This window comes from Phalacrocorax aristotelis, chromosome 24, assembly GCF_949628215.1.
Source record: "Phalacrocorax aristotelis chromosome 24, bGulAri2.1, whole genome shotgun sequence".
Lineage (NCBI taxonomy): Eukaryota > Metazoa > Chordata > Aves > Suliformes > Phalacrocoracidae > Phalacrocorax > Phalacrocorax aristotelis.
In genome coordinates, this window is record NC_134299.1 from 3,390,638 (window position 1) to 3,412,187 (window position 21,550).

At 55.9% G+C, this 21,550-nt stretch overlaps 1 protein-coding gene across 1 annotated transcript in view; it reads right to left on the reverse strand.

Annotated features, from left to right (window-relative positions):
• Positions 1–2,688: 2,688 nt before the first annotated feature.
• GFRA2 (GDNF family receptor alpha 2) overlaps positions 2,689–21,550 on the reverse strand; it is a 36,500-nt gene continuing 17,638 nt past the window's right edge. Inside the window, exons 4-10 of the mRNA XM_075117487.1 lie at positions 21,334–21,417; positions 16,621–16,966; positions 6,302–6,411; positions 6,078–6,218; positions 5,804–5,979; positions 4,783–4,836; positions 2,689–4,576 (exon numbers count right to left, since the gene is read on the reverse strand). Of these exons, the coding sequence (XP_074973588.1) occupies positions 4,448–4,576; positions 4,783–4,836; positions 5,804–5,979; positions 6,078–6,218; positions 6,302–6,411; positions 16,621–16,966; positions 21,334–21,417 (1,040 nt within the window). The 3' untranslated portion in view covers positions 2,689–4,447. The remainder of the gene's footprint in view (positions 4,577–4,782; positions 4,837–5,803; positions 5,980–6,077; positions 6,219–6,301; positions 6,412–16,620; positions 16,967–21,333; positions 21,418–21,550) is intronic.

Sequence of the window (21,550 nt, forward strand, 5' to 3'; positions counted from 1 at the left end):
TCGGAGACATCACCGAGCCTCCTGCTGGCTTCCTCCTCTGGTGAGATTATCCCAGATAACGATGATGGGTGATTTGAGGAGACGTTTGGTGCCTCACTGGAATTGCTCCTATTTAACAAAAGGGAATGGTTTCCTACATCCTCTTCTTTCTTTTTCCTTGCTGGAACAGCATCAGGCGAACTTCTGGGCTCGAGGACCAAGAGGTTTCTAAACTTGAGCATCCCGGCTCCATGCGCATCCCCATCCCTGGCCCGCAGCTCCGCTCATCTCCACGCTGTCGGCAAGAGGTTATTTTTACACCCTTAAAATTAAAAGCAAGACAATGGCGGGGGGGGGGGGAAGTATTTCTTGTGAAGTGAAGCAGCTCAGGAAAGTTAATGAGGCAAAAGTATCTGCTCACGAGAAACCTGGAGGTGTCAGGAGTGCCCCAAGGTGATGACTTATTTAACGGAGGATTAAGAGGAGGGAGGAGGAAGACGACACCTGCCCCACCATGCTGGCCCAGGTGCTTATTAAAGCCTAAAGGAGAACACCAAATTAATTATTGAGGGCAAAGGTGCCATCCCATCTATTTTTAATCACCTTTCACGTTGCAAAAGTCCTTCCATGTCGCTGCAGCTGCCCTTGACGTGAGAGACGGGCCAAAATCCAACGGGTTGTACCGCGGCCGACCAAACCCCAAAGCAGCGCACCTGAAAACTTGATCTTAACGAAAATGAACTACCCGTAATCCCTTTTTTTTGCCTCCTTTCTGTGAGTGCCTTAGAGTGAAGGGAGAGCCCTGGAGAAAGGATGGGAATGGGCAGGGGGTACCGCAGAATCGGCCAGGCAGGGGTCAGCACACACCAGCTGCCCTTGGGATGCGTGGCTCGGGGTCTGGAGTTTTCCCAGGTTTCCTCAGGGTCTGGAAAGCCATGGCAGACACCTCCTTGCAGCATCTTGCTTGTGTATCTGGGTTAGCAGAGGAAAAAGAGAAGGAAAATCCCATTTACAGGCAGTCCTGGTCCTGTGCGCTCTTACAGCCCTCGGGTAGGTGCAAGTCCTGCAGCCGCTGGACCCGACGCTCAGCTGGGACATCTGGAAGCCACCGGGCCCACCCAGCTCCTTGGGGCCATGACCACAGGTGGATTTTGCAGGCTGGTTTCTGTTCCTCTGGCCACACCGCAGCTGCAACCAGCCAAAAACCACCAGAGCATCTTTGCTGCCCACAGGCCCGTGTCCAGCACGCGGGACCCATCCCTCCTGCAACGACTTGCATGGGCAAGGGTTGCAATGACTTGCATGGCCAAGGGTTGCAGCAGTTTGGAGCAGGACTGTCCGTGCTGTGGTTTGCAATGCAGCCCCGGGACAGCCTGCGCGAGGTCTCTAAACACGGTGCATGGGCTCTCTCCAAATCCAGCTGAGATGAGGCTTGGCTCTGGCTGAGAGCAGGTGGAGACCCCCAGACCCACACGGATCCTTTCGTGCTGCTCCTCAAAGAGGCCCATTCCCAAAACAACACCACGCAAATGAAATCCTCGTGTACATCACGTAGCTTCTGCCAGCAGGAAAGGCAGCGATTTAGCACGCTGCATTAGCTCTGCCGCATCCTCCAGAACAATTTCCCACAGCCTCCTTCAGCCGCTTCACACGCAGATAGCGTCTCGTCCCCTCGCCCTCCCTTCCAGGAAAGGCTTTGTGTTTGGAGAGGAAGACTTAGCAAGGCTTTGGGAGGATAACTCACCAGGATTTTGCTTCTCGGCGTCCCCAGCCCCAGGATCAGCGCTTCCACCTTGAAGAGCTTTGCCTTCAGGAGCTCGAGGTACGAGGCACCTGGGTGAAAGCGGCATGCTTATCAGCGCGGCTAATGCCTTCATCCCCAACGTATGAATATTCAGCAGCTCCAGCACGATCTCTGCGCCTAGGGCCCAGCCAGGGAGGGTACGGCTGGGATCCAGGGTGCTCCCAGCACGGCAGCTCCCCATCCCTGCTGCAGCCGGCAGCTCCGGGCGCTGCCGTGCCTCTCGCCCCGCCGGCATGGCCACGGGTGCTTGGGGAGGCTTGGGGAGCCGAAACACCCCCGAGAGTGAGGGGGAAACTCTTAACTCGGGCTCGTTCGAAGCTCTTTGCTTTCTGCTGGTGCCTCCTTAGCTGGAAGGCGGGAGGAGCTCCCGGGAACGGGCCGGGCATCTCCCGCGGATGGGGCGCAGGCACCCAGCGGGCAGCAGAAGTGGCATCGGCTACTGGAGGGAGGTGTTTCTCCCTTGACCTTTCCCAGCAGTGGAAGCAGAGGATTTCATACTCCCTTTGGAAAAGCCCTGGGTGATTCTAGACTTCTCAGGGAAGAAGGAAATCAAACCACCAGCAAGAAAAGAAATCCCCACTGCATTTTACAGCCCCCTTCCCTAAAGAAACACAGTGGCAGTGCTCAGCGGTCCACGTGCCTCTGCCCAAACTTCAAACCCACGGCTGAAGCAGGCACGGCTGGGAGCAGCCAGGTCATGGCAGCCAGGATTTCAGCTCACCCCACGCATGAGGGACCCCAAAGTTGGCTGGAGACCCCCTCCAACGCCGCCCTCCATGCCTAGATGCTTTTTTCAGTGCCAAACTGCTCAGCACATCTGGCTCTCTAGTTCAGAGCTGTCATTTTCCTGGCTGTTAGAGGAGAGAATATGGTAAAGAGCAGCCTGGGTTTGCAACACGACTCCTGCGAGAGACGTGACATGTTTATTTTCCCTGCGCCAACTTCCACATCAAACGTGTTTTCTTTTTCCGTGCTGCAGAAGGGAATATATATCCATCCCTCCCCTATCTACCAGCGCCCAGCTCGTCCTTCAGCTCAGATTTCAGCATCCCCAGGTCCCCAAGATGCCCCTGACATCCCATTTTCCACGGGCAGAGCTGGATGGGGGTTGACATTTCTGCTCCCTGGTACGAGCAGTAAAGTGGGGAGAAAAAAAAAAACAAAACAAAACAATTATCTTTGTCTGGCTCGAGAAATTTGATGTTTTGCGTGACCTAAATCTCAACGTTTCGGTTTGGTTTTAAGCGCTGTCAGGTTGCTCGGGGAAAGAAAAAAAAAAGAAGACATTAAGGAAAGGGGATGGTATTTTCAAAAACAAAGTTATTGCACATGAAAAAAAAAACCCTGCCACACGGGAACGTGTCAGCTCCTTTGAAATGTTTGCTTGTCTCCCGGAGCAAAACAGTCAGGGAATTGTTCGCAGCATTGCAAAATATTTAGACTGACCCAAATCCTTGCGTTTTTGCAGCTGAAGGGCTCCCGTATCCTCCCCCGGGCTGGGGATGCTTGGCCGGACACGCACCGGGGCGCAGGCGGATGCTCGGCAGAGCTCGGCTTTCGGTGCTGCTTCGTTCCTCGGTTGGTTGTTCTTGGTTTATTTTTTTTTTTTTCCATTATAGACATTATTAAAAAAAATAAACTTTACAATAATACATTTTTAAGTTGTTGCCACTTGAGCAATTTTTTTTTTTTTTAAATAAAGGAGAAGAGGAACTTTAAAAAGCCACACTGTAGATGTATATGGTTATGTATATACATACATATATGTAGGTATAGGTGAGCGCTATATACATACACTATATATGTATATATAAAAGAAAGAAAATGGAGAGGAACATATAGAGGTTTCCGACCACCGATGGGTCAGATCCCATCCCAACCCAAATTCAACCGGAAGAAGATTAAAGAAAAAAAAAAAAATAAAAAGAAAATAAAAATCTCCCCCTCCAAGCGACAGACTGAAAACATCGGCACAACCTCACAGCGTTTGAACAGCAGTTTCTTTTCTCTTCCATTTTAAAACTCTCGCTGACCACGGGAAAGAAAAAAAAAAAAAGGAAAAAATAAAAACCCCCAAAACCCCAATAACAATGTCAAGAGCTCCAGCGAGTCCCCTCGAAGGATGCAGAAGAGCCTCCCGACAGCGAGTCCATCCTCCGGGATGCTCCGATGAGGAAACCTCGCCGTCCCCACGGCCACCCCAGAGCACCTGGGCTGACGGGTCCCGAAAATAACCTCTGCCAAAGCTCTGCTCAACACTTATTTTCCCTCCCCGGTGCCGCTCGCAGCTCTGGACCCCTGTTGCAGGGCACGCGGGAGGGGTTTCGCCACGAGCTGTGGGCTCCTGCTTTAGAAAAGAAACCCAACGCACGATAAAAGACCAAAAAAAAAAAAAAAAACCCACATTAAAAAAAAAGGGGGGGGGGGGAAATGAAAATAGGAAGAAAACCACCAAAGTTTCCCGGCGTGGTGAGGGTCCTCCTGCCGCCCGGCGTGCCCAGGCTCGGCATCCCCGGTGTTTCTGAGCGTTTGGGTCTCCGGCACGAGGCCGTCCTTCCCTTCCCCGTCGCCGCAGCAGGAGCCGAGGCGAGAGCGAGCGTGCCGGCGGGTGCGTGCCTGCGCTCGAGCGTCCCCGTCCCGCCGGCCGTTGCCGTCCTCGCCCCTCTATAACGCCAGCTTCAGCAGGAGGATGGGCACAACGGGCAGGATCCGGCCCGCCCAGTGTCGGCTGCCGCCTGCCTTCTGGTCCACGAACGTCTTCTGGTCTGGCATGATGTCCGTGGTCAGCTGGGTCTGCGGGCGGAGGAAAGCAGGGTTTCAATCCTTTTGGGGGAAAATCATCCATCCTTGGAAAACACCTCTTTTTGCCCTCTGGTCAGCGAAGCCAGCGGTCCCCAGGACGGCACTTGCCTGCCATGTCCTTCCCGAGCCGTCTGCAGTGGGAAACAGCTCCCGGCCCCAGTACCCCCCTCCCCACGCTCCCCCCTGCCCAAACGTACCTCTGAGTAGCACAGACTCTGCTCTTTGGACTTGTTTAGCTTCGATCCGTGCTCCTGGAGAGGAGAAAGGAGGGAAGCTTAGGGCGGGTATGTGCACCGGGGGCTGCTCCTGCCCAGGGTCGCACCCCTGGGTTTGGGCTTCCCCAGATTCCCCCGGGAGCTGCGGAGTCGCCCAGCGAGGGCACGGGGTGATGCCTGCAGCCCTACGCACGGGGCGTCCGAAACCGTGGCTCAGAGCACACGGCTGGTGCTGAAGCGCAAAGTCTCTCCGCGCGCTTCTCAAACACCCAGGGCTGTCGGAAGCGCTTTGCGAAAGGAGAGAAGAAAAAGGGGGCTCGTTGTTTCTCCCTGGGCAGCTCCGGCTCTTTGCTGGGCTCCCATCTGAAGCAGGAGGGAGTGCAGGCAGCGCAACGCTGCAAGCGCTCACGCAGATTCATCCCAGCCCCAGGTCTGGTGCTCCCTGCTGCAAACGCTCCTGCCGAGGACCCTGCCTACACCCCTGTGACACCCTCTGGCCACGGTCCCCCTGTCCCGCCCCTCTCCCGGCAGCACGTCACCGCCCAAGAAGCAAAGCGTCAACCCGCAAGCCCAGCACAAGGCAAGAAAATATGTATTTTTTTCCAGGTTTCCCAAAACCGCGTGGAATTCAAGCTGTTTTCACCCCAAATGAGCTGCAGGCAGGCGTTGGGGTCGGGGCAGCGACGCCAGCTCGCCTTGCCCCAGGCACAGAGCCGTGCCAGGCAGGGGACGATGCCCCAAGCGAGGGAAGGGGATGGGCAGGGCGCGGATCCCTCCCTTCCCCACGCCAGACCCCCCCGGGCACTGCCCAGACCCCCATTTACCGGGGACGGCCGGATCCTGCCGGGCACCTGGGTACCAACGCTGCATCCAGACCGAGATGCGCGCGCTGAGCAGGACTTTTTGCTCTCCATGGGCTGCAGGTGATCTCCTGGCCGAGAGACCCACTGAGGGTCGAGACCAGCGCTCCCGGTTTGCAGCAGTGACCGGGCTGGGGTCGTACCTGGACAGAGGTGCAGGTGGTGATAACGCTTGTGTCGTACATGGTGTTGCTGTCGTTGATGTCATCCGGCAAGGCAGGGCTCTTCTCCGTCTTCGGTGGCAGGGTGACGGGGGGTGAGGGGTTCTTGGGGGAGAGGTTCACATCGGTGCCGTTGCCGAAGGCTTGGATGGCGTTTCCTGGGGGGGCAGGAGATGTTTTTTTGGTGGGGAGGGGGTGTGTGGGCACCCTGGCGGCGGCGGGGCAGGGCGAGGAGGGGGACGGGGAAGCGCCTTACGGAGGCAGGGGTTTTCCGTGAAGTCTCTGAGGAACTTCTCGCACTCCTCCTCCATGTTGCCGCTGCCTTTGCAGGAGCACCAGGGCGAGATGGTGATGCTGGTGGTGCTGGCGTCGACGTAGTTGGGCGTCATGTCGAAGCCTGCTCCCAGGGCAGGAGAAGGAAGAAGGATGAGGGGCTGCAGTGGGAGAGACCCTTCACCATCCCGACCCGCCAGCACTCACCGATGAGCCCCGCGTAGGAGCCCAGGCACGCCTGGTAGTTGTCCCCGGGGCAGCTCGTCAGGGACTGGAAGGAGGCTTGGCAGTTGGTGTGGAAATCAGCCAGCCGGGACCTGGATGCGAAGAGCAAGAGGGAGAGGGATGGGATTTCACCGCTGCTCTGGGCACAGAGCAACTCAGCAGCAAGGAGCAACGTCTCTTAAAAACTAATGGCTAGGAAAAGCGGATAAATGGGATAGAGAGAGGAGATCTAAATGAGATCTAGACTCAGAAGTACAACTTGTCTCGCCTCCAGTCGCCCCAGCCTGCCGGAGGGTCACGGGCAAGGGAGGGGTGCCTGCCTGCGGTGGGTACCCCACTGGGGATGAGCCCCTGAGCGTGGGACCCTCATTCCTCCACCCTTTACTACTCCCCACCTCCCCAGCCCTTCCCAAGCGCTGCTCGACTGGCAGAGCACACCATAAACTTCACAACCTCATTTGGCCGCGCTGCTCCTGGCATCATTACACAACTGTAAAATTTCACTGCTTGTTTTTATCTTCCCCCTGAAATGTTAAAGCTTAGAGTGCAATTAAAATGCCTGAGGTTGGGGGTTACATTTTCCTTTCTTTTGCATCTGAAAAGGGAAAAAAAAAACCCCAGGGGCCGAGACGCTCGTGCCCTGCCTGCCCTCGTGCCAGACTCGGCTCTGGGGGCAGAGTGAAGGCAGAACGAGCAGAGGTGGGGAGAACGGCAGCAGGAGGAATAAAGAAGGGACAAGAGGAGCAGAGGAGCTGATTTCCACTCCTAACCCGGTTAGCGGCTCGGCCACCCCTTCTCATCGTCTCTCACGGCTCGGTGTAACGCACAGAAAAAGCACAAGGAGCGAAGGAAGCAGAGTGATTTCCAGGGGTGCCGGTGTAACCTGGCTCCGCTGACACAAACCCACGCTTTCCACGCGATGCTCAGGGGATCTTTCTTGGGATGAACAGAATCACCGAGGTAGAAGGCTAAAGGGATGGGAAGGATGTAGAAGAGGACGGACAGATGGACGGGCAGCAGTTTCCCAAACTGACTCAGTCGTTAAATGAATAGACACGAGGCTGAGTTGCGGCCCAGGCTGGATCTCAATCACAGGGAGGAATTGCTGCGAAGCAGCCAAGTTGCTGTAGATGAGACCTTGCATTTCACAACAGAAAATCTCCTCGGCTCTTTTTTTTCCACACTTCATATAGAAAGAAGGCAGCATGCATTATTTTCTTTCATTTCCTTTTCCTTCCTTCTTAATTAAATGTCATCTTTGTCCAACTGGTGATTGAAGCATCCAACAGTACCTGCCTAAAGCCTTAAGAACCGATGAAAATTAAAGGGTAGAAATTGTGGTGTGTTGGTTTGGGTTTTTTGTTTTTTTTTTAAATAGGAATGATTTGTTTTCAGAAGGTTTTGACCAAATTAAACAGACGAACAAACGAAGCAGCGACCGAACGAAGCAGAAGGGATCCGCAGCGAAACCTTACATCCTCCCAGCACTTTTCATCGCACCCGGCCTCGAGCGCACTAAGGGAGCAGGGGCGCAGGTACCGCCGAAAGGCAGCCAGCACCAGGGAGGAGCAGAGATGCTGCTGCTGAGCCCGCAGCCAAAAGCCCACTGCAGTTACTGGGGAAAGGACAGCAGAAGGAATAAAGCACAGCTGCTCGGGGCCAGAGCGCTGGATGCTCCGTGGGGGAACGCAGCAGCTTCCTGGAGACTTTTGCTCTTTCCAGCCATCCGTGACTGGGGCTTCTTCCAGGTCATGAGGTTTCACAGCAACCATCTCCTGCGGAGCAGCTGAGCCTCTTCTGGGGCCTCCCTGGTCCTTCGAGGACCCCAGCATCACCCCACAGTGAGCTCCCCGGCTGGGCTGGGGGTTTGGCAAGAGCGACCCAGGCACTTGGTACCTTCTTTTTGCTGCTTCCAGCAGCCAGGCGTGCAGGTTGCACTTAGTTTTCGCCTGCTGACGGGCTGCCAGCGGTGTGAACTGGATTATTTTCCCACTTACACCAGCTGCCTGACCCACTTACAGCCTCCCGACAGGCTGCAAATTTCCAAGGCAAGGTCAGCCTCTTCACCTGGGTTATTCAAGCACTCCCGACGAGAAGACAGGACTCCTGGGCACCGCCGCGCTCTTCTACACGTTGGACAAGAATAAATAGCAATAATGCAACTGGCACCACTTCTCCCTCTCCTTCCTCCTGCAAACAACTCTCACCCAGCCGATGTGCAGGTTATTTTGGCCAGACCCACATTTATTTTCCTCCCTAGTGATTTAGAAAGACATCCCCCCCGCCCATGCCAGGGGTGCAGAGGGAAGCCAAGGGCTCCCATCCTGCACCCACTCCTGGGACTCAGCAGGAGCTCCCTTGCTGGAGCTGTGCACAAAGCCCAGCGTGTGCAGAAAAGCTCTGCCAGGGGATTTTTGCAGTGCTCAGCCCTCCCTGCAGCCAAAACCAGCCTCGGGTCAAGGGGTGCTGCCCCCCACATGCAAGGTGGGCGCAGAGGGGAGAGCCCAGCGTGGGTGCTGCCGAGCAGAAAAGCTCCGACTCTGCTCCTGTCACACAATCCCCATCACAGGAAGATATTTGTACTCCCTCCTCCTCCCCTCCGCAGGACATAAAGTTTCCAACAGCATTTCCCCTCTCCCCAAATTAGAGGCGAAGGCACGTCAATTCTCTTAAAGAACTGTGGCAAGTTCATCACCAAGCGCCACGAAAATTTGTCATGCTGCTCCCCGAGGCCCTGCTCCTGGCTTGTAGCATCCTTTAAGGCAAATGTTATTCTTTTCATAATACATGACAAGCCAGCTGGTAATCTTTCCAGAATATCCAAGCCAGATGTCACTCTTTCCGTTGTATACAATGAGTTTGCAGTCGCTGGATGAGACCTCTAACTGCCAGGAATAAACCTTACTGGAGCCCGGCCATAGCTTCTTAGATTTCTGCTTTTAAGTGCCTGGGGAAAAAAAAAAAAAAATAAAAGGAGAGGGAGCCAAGTCCATCTTAGCAGAAACAGGAGGATTTGGTGCCAAATTGCTGGCTGGCAGCTCGAGGCAGCAGGTGCGTCTGGCCAGTCTCTGCCTGCAAATGCCAGACCTGGGCTGGGAAGAGCTGGGCTGGCAGCTGGGTCAGGGATGGGGAAGGAGGAGGACGGCGTGGGGAGCTGCAGAGCGCAGCCTCTGCCAGCACGTTATTTTCCTGAAAGGCCTCCAAGTCAAAAGAAAAAAAAAAAGGGGAGAATAAAGAGTGAAAAAGGGATTAACAAAAATTAATTATATATATATATGCATATATCATATCCCAAACCCGCTGCAAGGGCTGAATATCAAAGTCAGGGTGTTCCAAGCTGTTTCTCTTTGATGCATCTAAAAAATATGTTTGATTTCTGGGTGAAAAGACCAGGACGATGCCAAGGGGAGGCAGCTCCGGGGATCTGGAGGCTTTAATACTTCGCTTTCTCCCCACCCAACTCCAGACACATCCCAGGGACGTGGGTCCCTGCAATGCACACACACCCCTGGAGCATATATCCCCCGTTTAGGGGACTCTGCGCCACCGCGCAGGGACCATCCCATCAGCTCCTGGCTGCTAACTCCTCTCCTCGCCTTGTTATCATGCAGGAATTCAGAGGCAGTTTGCCAGCGCCGGCAAGACACCCTCGCTCTGACATTAAAAGTTACCTACACAGCAGAGGATTTTTGATTGGGGTTCTGGTTTTTTTTCCCCGCTTGTTGGTGCGTTGCAAATTTTTTTCAGCAGAAAAATCCCCAGAACAGATGCAAGGTGCCTAATTGGGTGTTAATTGTCCCCATCACCGCATGCCTATGAGAAGTCCAAGCCCGGCACTGGTAATAACTCACCACCCATCAAAGCAAACAGTATCAGGCTCTTGAATATTTCATGCAGAAAATGTCCGAGATGCGGAGATTACTCAAGACGTGTTTTTCACAGGCAATTTACAGCGACCAAGGAAAAATGGCTTTAATAGACACGAACGTCGAGAGGCGGCTCGGAAACGCGCCTCTCCCCCCTGCAGAGCAGTGGATGTTCAAGAAGCTGTGACAACATGCAAAAACTCAGCAAGACATGAAAAACCCGCGGGCCCGCTGGGCATCCTCCTCCCAGCACTCGCTCTGCCTGCTCGTCCTGCTGGAGATGAATGCTTTCGAAGCCAGGAGATGCTGAGATTAAAAAAAATTAGCCTCAAAACCCAAGAACAGTGGCCAGGTAATTCAAAGAGCGGTGGGGGTGAGGATCAGCTAAAGAACTGAGGGAAGCTGGAGCAAAACTCCACGTATCTGGATGACCCTCTACCAAAGCTAGTAAATAGTTCACAGGCGAGGGAAAAAAAAGATCAATGGAAATACTTGTTTTATCCAGGAAAAGTTATCTGCCACCTCTGGAGACTGGAATCGCCTGTGCTGGTGTGAGCCAGGAGGGTTTTATTCCTGCTTTTAGCAAAAAAACATACCCCTGCGGGAGCACAGCATCTCTCTGTAGGATGAGGACTGGTCCCCCCATCCCAAAGCTGCCCCTTGCCAGGGAGTCGGGCGCAGCAGGAAAGAGGCAAAAAGAGAACGAACCAGAGAGAAGCAAAGGAGAAATCCCCGGAATTAAAGTACACGGAGCTAAGCCAGCGAGAGGAGGGAAAAAAAAATGAGGACAAACAGACAACAGACCAACTGCTAAGTTAGGAGCCGTTAATTAAGAAGTTTAGTTATCCGTATGTATTTTTAGGACACTGCATTTTGATTCCTCACAGATAAGAGCAGTTGAAAGACTTTTTTTTCCTCTTTATTTTTTTTTTTTTTTATCCTCTTGCCTGTGCTCAAACCCTATCATTACCCGCTAAGAGAAGGGAAGAATTAAACGCACGCATCATTTGATTTTAATTGAAGGACTGTTCTATTTCATTGAACTGCTAACTAAGCCGAACAGGAGATTGTGTTTACATAAGCAAACCCTGAGTCAGTATAGACTTGCTGTCACATTAAGTCAATACTTATGAAGGCTCTCTATTTAATTATTCAGTGCGAATTGACTTATTATTGTGTTAAGAGTGTGGTTAGCCTTGAGCAAGGTGGCCGGGGAGCTGAGAGATCCCTTCCAGCTGCCTTTGCATGGGGGTGTCCACAGGGTTCTGGGGGGAACGTACCCGGGGGGTGCTGCCCCACTGGCCCCCTCCATACTGGGAAGCCAAAGCCACCAACCTCTGCAGATCTGCTAATTTAAGCTCAGATTCAGAGGCTTCCCCAGCAGGTTATTGCAGTCCCGGTTGTCCAGCCCTGGTGCAGCCACCCGCCTTGGGGACCCACGAGCCCTGTCCCCGTCCAGACACGAGCATTGCTCCTCTCCGCCAGCTCCCAGAGCCGCTGGCAAATCCAGGAGCATTTCTCCCTCCTCCTCCTTCTTCCCAGACAACTATGTGGACAGCAGAGCCGTACTTCTGAGCCGCTCTCATTACACGGCGTAATGAGAAAGTTGAGCTGCCGCTCTGCTGTTTATCAAGGAAACATCCATTATAGATGGCATTTTGTCTGTGCTAAACAAAGGGCGTGAAGACAAGGACGTGGGTTTTAAAAAAAATAGTGGTTTGTTCCCATGTTTGGTGTTTAATCAATGCGGAGCCAGCCTGGATCCGTCCCTTCCCTCGCACGCACCCCGAGCCAAGCTCGTGGGTCCTCGGGTGATGGAGCGAGGCTTCTCCTCCCCGGGGTATCGCTCCTGAATTAGCATCCCAATCCCAGCCGAAGAAAGATGGTTTCTGCAGTGCAGAAATGCACCTCGCCAAAGCACGCAGCCGCAGGGGTCCTGCGAGGAGCCGGGCAGGATCCGTCCCCTGCCCAGCCACAAATACACTGAAAATGGGGAGAAAACTCAGGCAAATTAATCATCACCCTGGTTTTGGATGCTGAGATGCTACAGCCGGTGGAGGCTGGGAAATTCTTCAGCACCAGCATCACTGAAGCATATAAGACCAGATTATTTGTGTTCCTGACTTGCTGATGCAAGATGAAAAATACAGCAAACTGCAGCTGCTGAAATCAGCTCTTTTCTCCCCTTTCCTTCCCTTTCCCCTTAGCTGAGGTTAGTGTTTTGCAAAAGGTTTTTATATTCTGGGAGCTAAAACCTGTCCATTGCAATCAGACACAAAGCTCAGGGACTTTGTCAGGCTCCTCCATTGTGCCGGGAAAAGCTTCCCGGCACGAAAAGCTTCACAAATTGCAGCAATCTGAGCCTGATTGCTCCTGCTGTCGCGGCCGGGAGCTGGGCGAAGGGGCTTGAGGCTGGGGCATCTCGCAGAGGATTTTTAGCAGCCTCACAGGTCAAGGCCATTCAGATTGCTTCGTCCAGAGCAAAGCCTGGATTTGAGCCCAGAATAACCCAGATCCTGCACCCCGCTCCCGGGAAGGGCACAGGTTGAGCGCTCGCCTTCGCCAGGGCCTGAGCCCGCGCAGGGATGCACAGGAGCTCGGGGGCCGCATCCTGGCCCCTTCGTGTCCTCAGCCCCTCGGTGCAGTGTGGAATGGAGGGGTTGCACAGCACCCTCCTCCTCCTCGCCGTGGGGACCCTGGGTGATCCGGGCGCACCCCGTGCCGGGATGCTGCCTGCTGGTTTAAATACCCCAGTCCAAAGCATTCAGAGAACATTGCCTTCCATCAGCAGCGACGGAAGAACTGGTGGCTTTTATCTCCCCAGCTTTGTGACCACTGAAGGGACGGGGGCTGGTGTTCAACGACCATTCACCACCAGCCCTGAGCAGCTGGAAAGCAGCAGCAGAAAGCCAGGAAAACTTCCAGAATGACTGTTTCCCACGCTGGACCACTGATTTTCCCTCTTCCCCAACTCCTCTGCTGCTTTCAGGAAGGAAGCAACCCGACCTCAGGGTGGGTTCCCCTGCAAGGAGCATCCCCACACACCTAGCTCAGCACTGGCCGCGGCGAGAGGGCAGCAAAAACCTCCCTGCAAAGTCCCATCCCGGTACGAAGGGCTTCGCTGTTCATTAGGCCTTCAGCCAGGAGGCTTAATTACGCTCGCAGCCCGTGCTGGAACGTTATCTCATCTCCTGTCACCGCTGCGTTTTGGAGCAGCTTGCCGATCTGCTTCTGAGTTCAATGCCCTTGCCAGTCCCACAGGCAGATAAGGAGGATGAGCATCAGTCTGCAACGCCAGCCCGATAAGCACAGGCAGCGACAGGAAACCCCGCGGCAGACCCCAGCCTTGCCTTCCCCACAGGCAGGGGCTCACGATGGTGGGACACGGAGGGGTTTCGTGCCCGGCTGGCTCCTGGGTGGAGGCTGGTGGGTGCAGATGCCGTGGGAAGGAGGACAAAGCCTGCACGCTCTATTTATACACATTCCCGGCACCTGGTGATGATCTTGGCAGCGGCTGCCTGCCAATGCTTTGTTATTTATAAACGCAGAGGGCCTTGGAGGGGCAGGAGGGAGAGAGGAGAGGCCCCCAGCACCAGGCAGCCCTGCAGACCAAGCCCAGAGCCACTTGGCAAGAGAGATGCCAAACAACCAAACTCCCCCAGCCTGCACATGGATGCAACCCCCCTGGGCTTTTGCAGAAGAGCAAGGCAAGCTGCTTGCCCGAAGCAGGACCAGCAGCATCTCAAGGGGCCCTGGAGCCATGCACCAGAGCTGGCAGACCCCCACGTCGGGTGCAGCCCTGTCTGCACAGCAGCTCCAAGCACCGAGCCCGCAGCAGGGACCTCAGCATCACCGCTGAATGAGACCCCCTTGCACCAAGCCAAATCCACCCTAAATACGCAGCACCTCCACATCAGTTAAAATCCAGCAAAGCACAAGCAGCAGCTGCTGGAGGGGTTTGCATTACCCACATGGTGACTAGACAGCCTAGACTTTATTCAGCTCCTGACCCTGGGCTTTCCAGGCTCGCTAGGGGCTCTCAGCCACTGGGAAACGCCAGGAACACGCAAGGAGGAGGAGAGGAGGCTGTGGGAGAAGGGGTTCAGCAGGCGAGTACGTCCACACCCAGCTATAATTTGGGAAACCAGCCCCACAGCAATGGGAGCTGTGACTCCCTGCCCATGTCTGGGGCAGCACTGGGGTGGACAGACTCACAGCTAACGTCAAGCAGACAGGGCAGCAGGCTCTCAGACAAGTCTCTTGCTGACGACGGTTTTCCTTGACCAGCTTTTCTCCACATCCTTTCCCTACGGGCCAGGGGACGTGATGACCGTGTGTGCATCAGGTGCAGCATGCAGGGCCGTTCCTTCATCCCTGGGGAAGATGTGCCGGCAGGAGACCTCCAGATGCAGATGGAGCAGGAAAACAGCAGCGAGGACCATAAAACGCAGCCTGCGTGTGTGTGCCTGCTCCCAGGGAAAGCACAGTGCACACACAGCCCCTGCTAGAAGGCTCTGCCAGAGCCATCTCCATCCCAAAAGCCAGGGAGAAAAAAAGCCAGAGCCTCTCTCACTTGCAAGGCAACATTAGTAGAGAAAAATTCTGATTTTTTCCCCGCCTTAGCTCAGGTCCCCGGCACAGCTCACCCCAGGTAGGTCACCGCTTCTAAACACTTTCACAGCTGCAAACACAAAGAGGTCAAGTGAGCTGCCGGAGCACTCAGCAGCTCAGAGCATGCCCGGGCATGGGCTCCCCACTGCAGGCTCTTACCCCTCTTGCACCCCAGTGGCACAGCCTAAATTAATGTAACTGCTTTAAACGGGGGGGGGGGGTTGGAACAAACCCACCTGCCCAAGCCTTGGGAGCACTGCCGGAGCCCCCCTGCCAGCGCAGAGCTGCAGGAGGGGTGCGGATGGGATGGGACCTCCTCTTGCAAGCCCAGATCCATGGAGCGCATCCATGCACAGCCCCGCAACACCCCATCATGGAGAGAGAACAGCTGGGGCTAAGGCAAAACTCTGCAAACCAATGCCCGAAGCTGGATGCATAAATAAATGCCAGATTCGGGTGCTTTGCAGAGCAAGAGTGCCCGGCCAGGACTGCCTCTCCACAGCCGGGCAGCATCCGTGCCGCTCTGGAAAAGCACATTTCCACCTCGGATCAAACCGCCAAGGCAGCTGCCACACGCTTCCCCCTTTGGCACTTCATTTCTTTCTGGTGGAATTTCACGTCAGGCAGGAAGGGGCTTATAATTAACGCTTGGCAGCTCCGTGGCCTCTCCGGTCCCCCTCAACACGCTGCCAATGCAGGTTATCCCCCTCCGCGAGCGGATGCATCTGCAGCATTTAATGTCTGAGCAAGCATCAGGCCCGCTGACAGAGAGGTGCTACCATTAATTTGGCCGCGACTCAGCGCAGCCCTGGTATCTTTTATTCATAGACATTGGCTTATTGTATTACTTTTTGATAAAAAGCCACATTCCCACGTTTCAAACACATTCGCTTGCAGGCAGAGGAGGACCTGAAGCTGTGTTATTTATTTATTTCACCACCAGGCTCTGGGAAACTCTATCACCTCGATGGCAAAAAGACCCTCCTCCTCGTAGGAAACATATTCTTTATGAGGCTGACCCAGGCCCCGCAGGGTGACAGGTTTTTTGCCGTATGAATAATGATTTTCATAATGAAACAAAAGCCTGATCTCCTGACTTTGCTCTGCCACGGGGAAAACAGCAGATTTCACCAGCCATGAAGTTTCAGTGAGGATGCTGAAAGCATGCCGAGGGATTTTGCTGCTTGCGGGGTGTGGGTGCCCCTGCTGCCACGGTGCCTTTTGCGCATTTGATCCCTCCACAGCTTGGGGAGACGGAGCAGCCCCAAGTGGGGGACAGAGCCAGCACCGTCCCCAGGGACTCAGCTCCATCACTCACAGCAGAAAAGCAGCTCCGTCCCCACCGCTCTGGTTCTGCCCCACGTCTCTGCCTGCCCTGAGCGCTGCCGGAGGGCATCGCCCCGCTGCAGCATCCCAGGCCAAGCACAGGGAATGGCAGAGCTGGGTTTTTACACCGGAGGTTTCGGAGGGGATCAGAGCTGGGCGGGGGGCTCGGTTTGCAGCCCCCGTGCTTGCAAACCACACGCAGCCCTGCACAAACCTGTGGGTTCACCCTACAGCGAGGGGGGACCAAGCTCAAGACCACACCTCAGCCTCTCCATGAGCGGCCAAAACCGATGAACTCTGCCCCATTTCACACACAGAATGCAGCTGTTAGTGGAGGAGCCCCCGCCAGCAAGTGCTGCCTGGCCTTGGCAAGATGCAACCGATAAGCTTGGAAGAGGGTCGTGCAACAAGAGAGCGGCTGCAAACCCCCCCTCGACAGCCTGCAGGTCTCCCCACGGCACTGGGGAAAGCCCACGCAGAGCCCGGCGCAGCCCTTACCGGCAGAGATGATCTGTCCGGCACGTGTTGCGCAGATCCAAGCAGTTGGGCTTCTCCTTGTCCTCGTAGGAGCAGGAGGGGACGATGGTTTGCCGCCGGCGCTCAGCACAAGCCTGGTCCTTGCAGGAGCAGAAGAGGAGGCGGTAGGTGTACTCGCTGGGGACGCGGTCGAAGAACTGGCGCAGGGCCTTGTGGCATTTCCTCCGGCTGCAGTGCTCGGTGGCCGAGACCTTGCTGCAGGTGGAGATGTAGCCCGAGCGCAGGCGCTTGCAGTTGTCGTTCAGGTTGCAGGCTTTGGCCGCGTCGAGGCAGTGGTTGCTTTTGGAGTTGGCGGCGGGGTCCATTCCTGCCCGCAGAGCAAGAAGGAGAAGGGGTGAGCGTGGCACTGAGGGATGGGGAGATGCCCTCAACCTGGGGAGACGCTACGGGCAAAGGGGCTGGCATTGGTGTCACCCCCTGGCATCTCTGGGACGGCCTGTCCCTGCCCTGCTGGCAGCAGGAAGGGGGCTGGATGCACCGCTGTCGTTCCTCCCCATCCCCCTGCCCCATTTGGAGGTCCTCCTCTAGCACAGAAGGGGTTAATGCACACTGATTGCAGTGGGGGGCGGGGGGGGAACCCGGTCAAACATTCTTCAGTACATAATTTATGCTGTGAATTTGCAAATTTTTTTTTTCTTGTCAATTATTCAAAGAATAATTATTAATTATTCAGCCTGCTCCAAAGCAGAAAAATCTACCGAGCTGCACAGGGGCCCCCCCGGCCCCTGCATCCTCTCCTGGGGTTCCCCAAAACCAGGTCAGCCGCAGGCAGCCCCCCACAAGGCACCTGTGATGGGGACAAGGCTACTACCGGAGCCGGCCACATCCGCACTGGGAATCCCATCAGCAAATAAATGGGGAGAGGACGGACGAAGGCAAACCACTGCCCGGGAGCAAAATCTGAATTTTCTTTTCTCTTTTTGTCAGAATGATGGATAGCCCTCGGCAGCCTAGGTGCTATTTTAGAAGCCACCTGACTGCACCAGCCAGCACACCCCTAATTTCCTCCCCTCCACAGCCCAGCCGAGTGTGTGGATTCCTCTCTTGCCTCCCAGCTTCCACTGGCAGAGACAAATAACAGCATCAAGGAATGCTTCCTAGCAGACCTATTTGTAGGGCCCTGCTAATTAGGAAATGGCAGGCAGCTGCCTGGATGAGCATCTCCCCCCACACCCCTGCCTCCCCCAGCTGCCCATGGGGGCCGCCCCACCGGCGAGCAGCATTTTGGGGTGTCATTTGCAGCACGGGACCCGACTCCGTCTCATTTTCACACAGTCTTATCCAACTTGGCGTGAGGCTCCGAGCCGGGGGCTGCCAGCGCGGCACCGCCTACGTTAACAGGTCCCAATTAAAAGGCGAAGCTGGAAGCACCCCCCACCCAGTGCCACCCCACACAAACCTGACCCACACCTCGCTGCCCTTGGGGGGGGCCTGCAGCTGCCAGGGGCCACCAGTTCCGACCTGTGTGTGACAACTGTGGGGTCTCCATGGCCCCCCTTCACCCAGGGCCAGCACCCCCCAGCTGGGTGCGATGCCAGGAGACCCCAGAGCCGGGGGGGACAAAGCTGTTCGGAGAGGGCCCTCGACATGCCGAACGTGCCATCCTAGTGCCAAACACCCCCCGTGGAGATCTACCGGGGACGGGGGAGCTCGATACGACATAAGCAAAGTGAATACTTCTTATGATACACGATTTATAAGTAGATCTGCCTTGAAAAACAGTGCGAGAGACAAGGTTGCCTGCGCTAAGAGAGACATTTGAGCTGACGGAGGTGAGCTGGTGCTGCACTGAGGAGCACTCCCTGCTCCTCATGGAGCCCTGTTTGGAATAAAACTGGGGGGAAAGGAGGCAAAGACAAGTCCTGCGGGGCTTCGCACCCTCCCCAAGGAGGGGACAGGGCAGAAATTGCCATTTCACAGCAGGAAACCCCCGGCCTGGATGATGCTACAGGGTCCCTCCAGACGAGGGCTGAGGATGGAGACAGCTCATGACACTGGTATGAGAGGAACAGAAGGGGAAAAGATGCTTGAAGAGCATGGGGGGGACACAGCTCTCTTTTCTCCTTGCCCAGACCAGCTCCTGGTTTTGGGGGGACGCCCTGAGCACTCTCTGCACCCGGGTGTGCTGGCGGCCGCCCCGGCTCTGAGGCCTGCGAGCTGTTACCAGCCAGCGGCAGCTCTCCGGCCCAAGCCTGGGATCCGTGTAAAGTGCCAGCTTATTGTCTAATCCTCCGGAGCATCGCTCCTGCCCTGCCCAAGACCTGTGGGGACCTGGATGCATTTTAATAGAGCTGATGCTTGAAAGCGCAGGGTTTCTGGGGAGCTCATTAATAAAGCAGAAGCATGAAAATTTCATGAGGTGAGAAAGAAATGGGGGCCAAGGAGCTGGGGAGGGGACTGTGCTGGGAGACCCGGTGCCACCAGCTGTCCTGTCGGCAGGTCTCTGCCTGGTTTCTTGGCACAGGATGGGGTCAGGGGCGGAGGAGGAGGAGGACAGAGATGGGGAAGGCAGCGCTGCCGCAAGCCCACTCCGTGCCATGCAGCATGGGCTGAGTCTGGGGGTCCGACACCCTTGGGTCTGGGGGTCCTTGGGTGCTGCTGCCCGGTGTTGGTGCCCACGCAGGCAGAAGCACAGCGTGGGGCTTGTTTCCCAACTGGATCCTCTTCCTTCTTCCCTGGAGGCTGTGGCTTCCACAGGGCAGGCTCCAGCACCCTTTGGCACTGTAGAGCATCCTCACCGCCAGCCCGGGATGCTCTGCTCTGCTGGGGGGGCCTGGGAGAGCAAAGCCCTGGGCGCGGGGAGGGCGATGCTCGCTTGCGACGCTCGCTCACGGTGCCGCCAGCCCCCCCGGTCCCGCAAGGCGGCTCATCGAGGGCGAGAGCAACCTGAGCGCAGCAGCGTGCATCACCGCTCCCCTCACTTACACGGCCCCTTCTTTCTAGAAAGGTAAAGTAATCCCTCCGCTACCCCCAGAGGCAATTAGCAGCGCTCTGCCTCAGCCTCGTTATCCGGAAACAACACTAACAGCTCGTTTGCTTCAATTGCTTGGGCTCGGGGTCAGGGCTGGGGGTGCCGGGGGGCAGCCGCTCGCCGCTCCCACCGCTCCAGCCCCGCGCGAGGGGGACAGAGGAGGAGTGGAAGAAGCATGAAGGCCACCCCCGATGGCCACAGCACATCTCTGGATCATAAGAGCAGCCAATTCCCCCTTCCCCCAGCCCCAAAATTGCCAGACAGGCTTCCTTCTCCTCTCGCTTCGCTTTTATGAATAAATCAACCATGAGCGTTTAATCCCCCACTCCAGACACTTTGCTTTTCGTACTTTCCAGCAGCTAAAATATTTCCTTGATGCTAATGTAATCCAAAAAGGCCTGCAGAAGATGGGAGGGGGTGGCTTTGTCATCCCAAACCGGTGCGAAGCTCCCCGAAGGGAGCCTGGCAAACTCGCTTCGGGAGCGGGTGACGGCAGCGAGGGGATGAGGCGTCACAGCCCACCTCCGAGGTGTCCCCAAATGAGCCCGGCTGCACAGCCCAGGGTGGGGCACGGCATCGCTGCGGGGTCCCCGGGGTGCCACCACCCTCTGCCCATGTGTGCCCCGCAAAGTCTGGGGACGCAGGGAACCCCAAAACTCTGCAGCAGCGGGTGGCTTTCGGGGAAAGGGTTAAGGAGAGAAAGAGCAAGGAGAAGGCAAGGCATTGCGTGACCTAATTTGAGGAAGGGGCGGGGGGATGGCAGCATGGAGGGTTGTCATGGAAATAGATGGCAAAAAAAGTTCCTGAGGATGATGGTGGAGTTTGGTTTCCCGAGAGGAGGATGAGGAGGCAGAGGGATGCTCCGAAGGGCTCGCCATCCTTCTCCCAGCACCATCCCATAGCTTGGCTTGAGGCCAGCCGCCCTGGGGAGGGACACTAACAGGGTCCCCCCCCAGCTTCCCCACAGACGGGGTGTCTTGCCAGTCCCAAATCTTCCAGAAGGCAAAACACCTTACATCGAGCGATGGATGGGCAGCGGGAGGGTCTGGTCCCCCCCCAAGCCCGGGCTGTGCCTGCGCCTCCCCCTCCTGCCCTGCCTAATGCCGTGACACTCGGCTGGGCGAGGGGACACGTCAGCAAGACGAACGAGGGAATTACAGGCTCTCCAGCCCACCTCAGCTATTTGATACAAGCCCACAGTCGGAGGCAGCTGAGTCCAAAAGGTAAAAACCTAATTCACAGCCTGGAGGGAAATTGGAAGTCCAAGGAGGGGCTGCTGCCCGTGGCTCTACTGTCACTGCTGGGCAGGGGCTCAAAGCAAGCCCCCGCCTCAGCTGGGGATCACCCGCTCCCAGCAACATCTGATCCCGCTGGGAAGGTCTGAAACAGAGAGAATCTGTCCCAAAGGGCATCAAACCCTGGTAGCACTCCAGAACCAGCCCCTACATTGCTCCCCTCTGCCAGGCACTGGCATCCCAGCCAGCTGCAGGGGGGCACGTGTCATCCCCGGGGATGCTCAAGGCATCAGGTCTGGGGTGACAGGGAGAAGAGCTGGGCAGGAGAGTGGCCATAGTAGCTGGAAGGGCAAAGGACCAAGCCACGGGGGAAGGAGCTGCAGGTTTTCCTCGTCAGGGAGCTCGGTAGCAGGTCTACGTTCATGAGCAAGAGAAGATAAAACAGCAGAAGCATGTTGCTTTTATTACCTGAGAAAATTGAAGCAAGTCTGAATATATCAGAGAGACGAGAGGTGACCGGCTCGTAGGGGGAAGCCTCATAAAATTCTTCTCCTAGGGTGGGAGGGAAGAAAAAGAAGGGGGAGAAAAAGCAAATTAAAAACCACAGCAAATAACCTCAGCCACCGCGGAGGCTACGGCCGGACGCAGGCACCCTCCCGCCATGGCAATCTTCAATTTGGGAAGG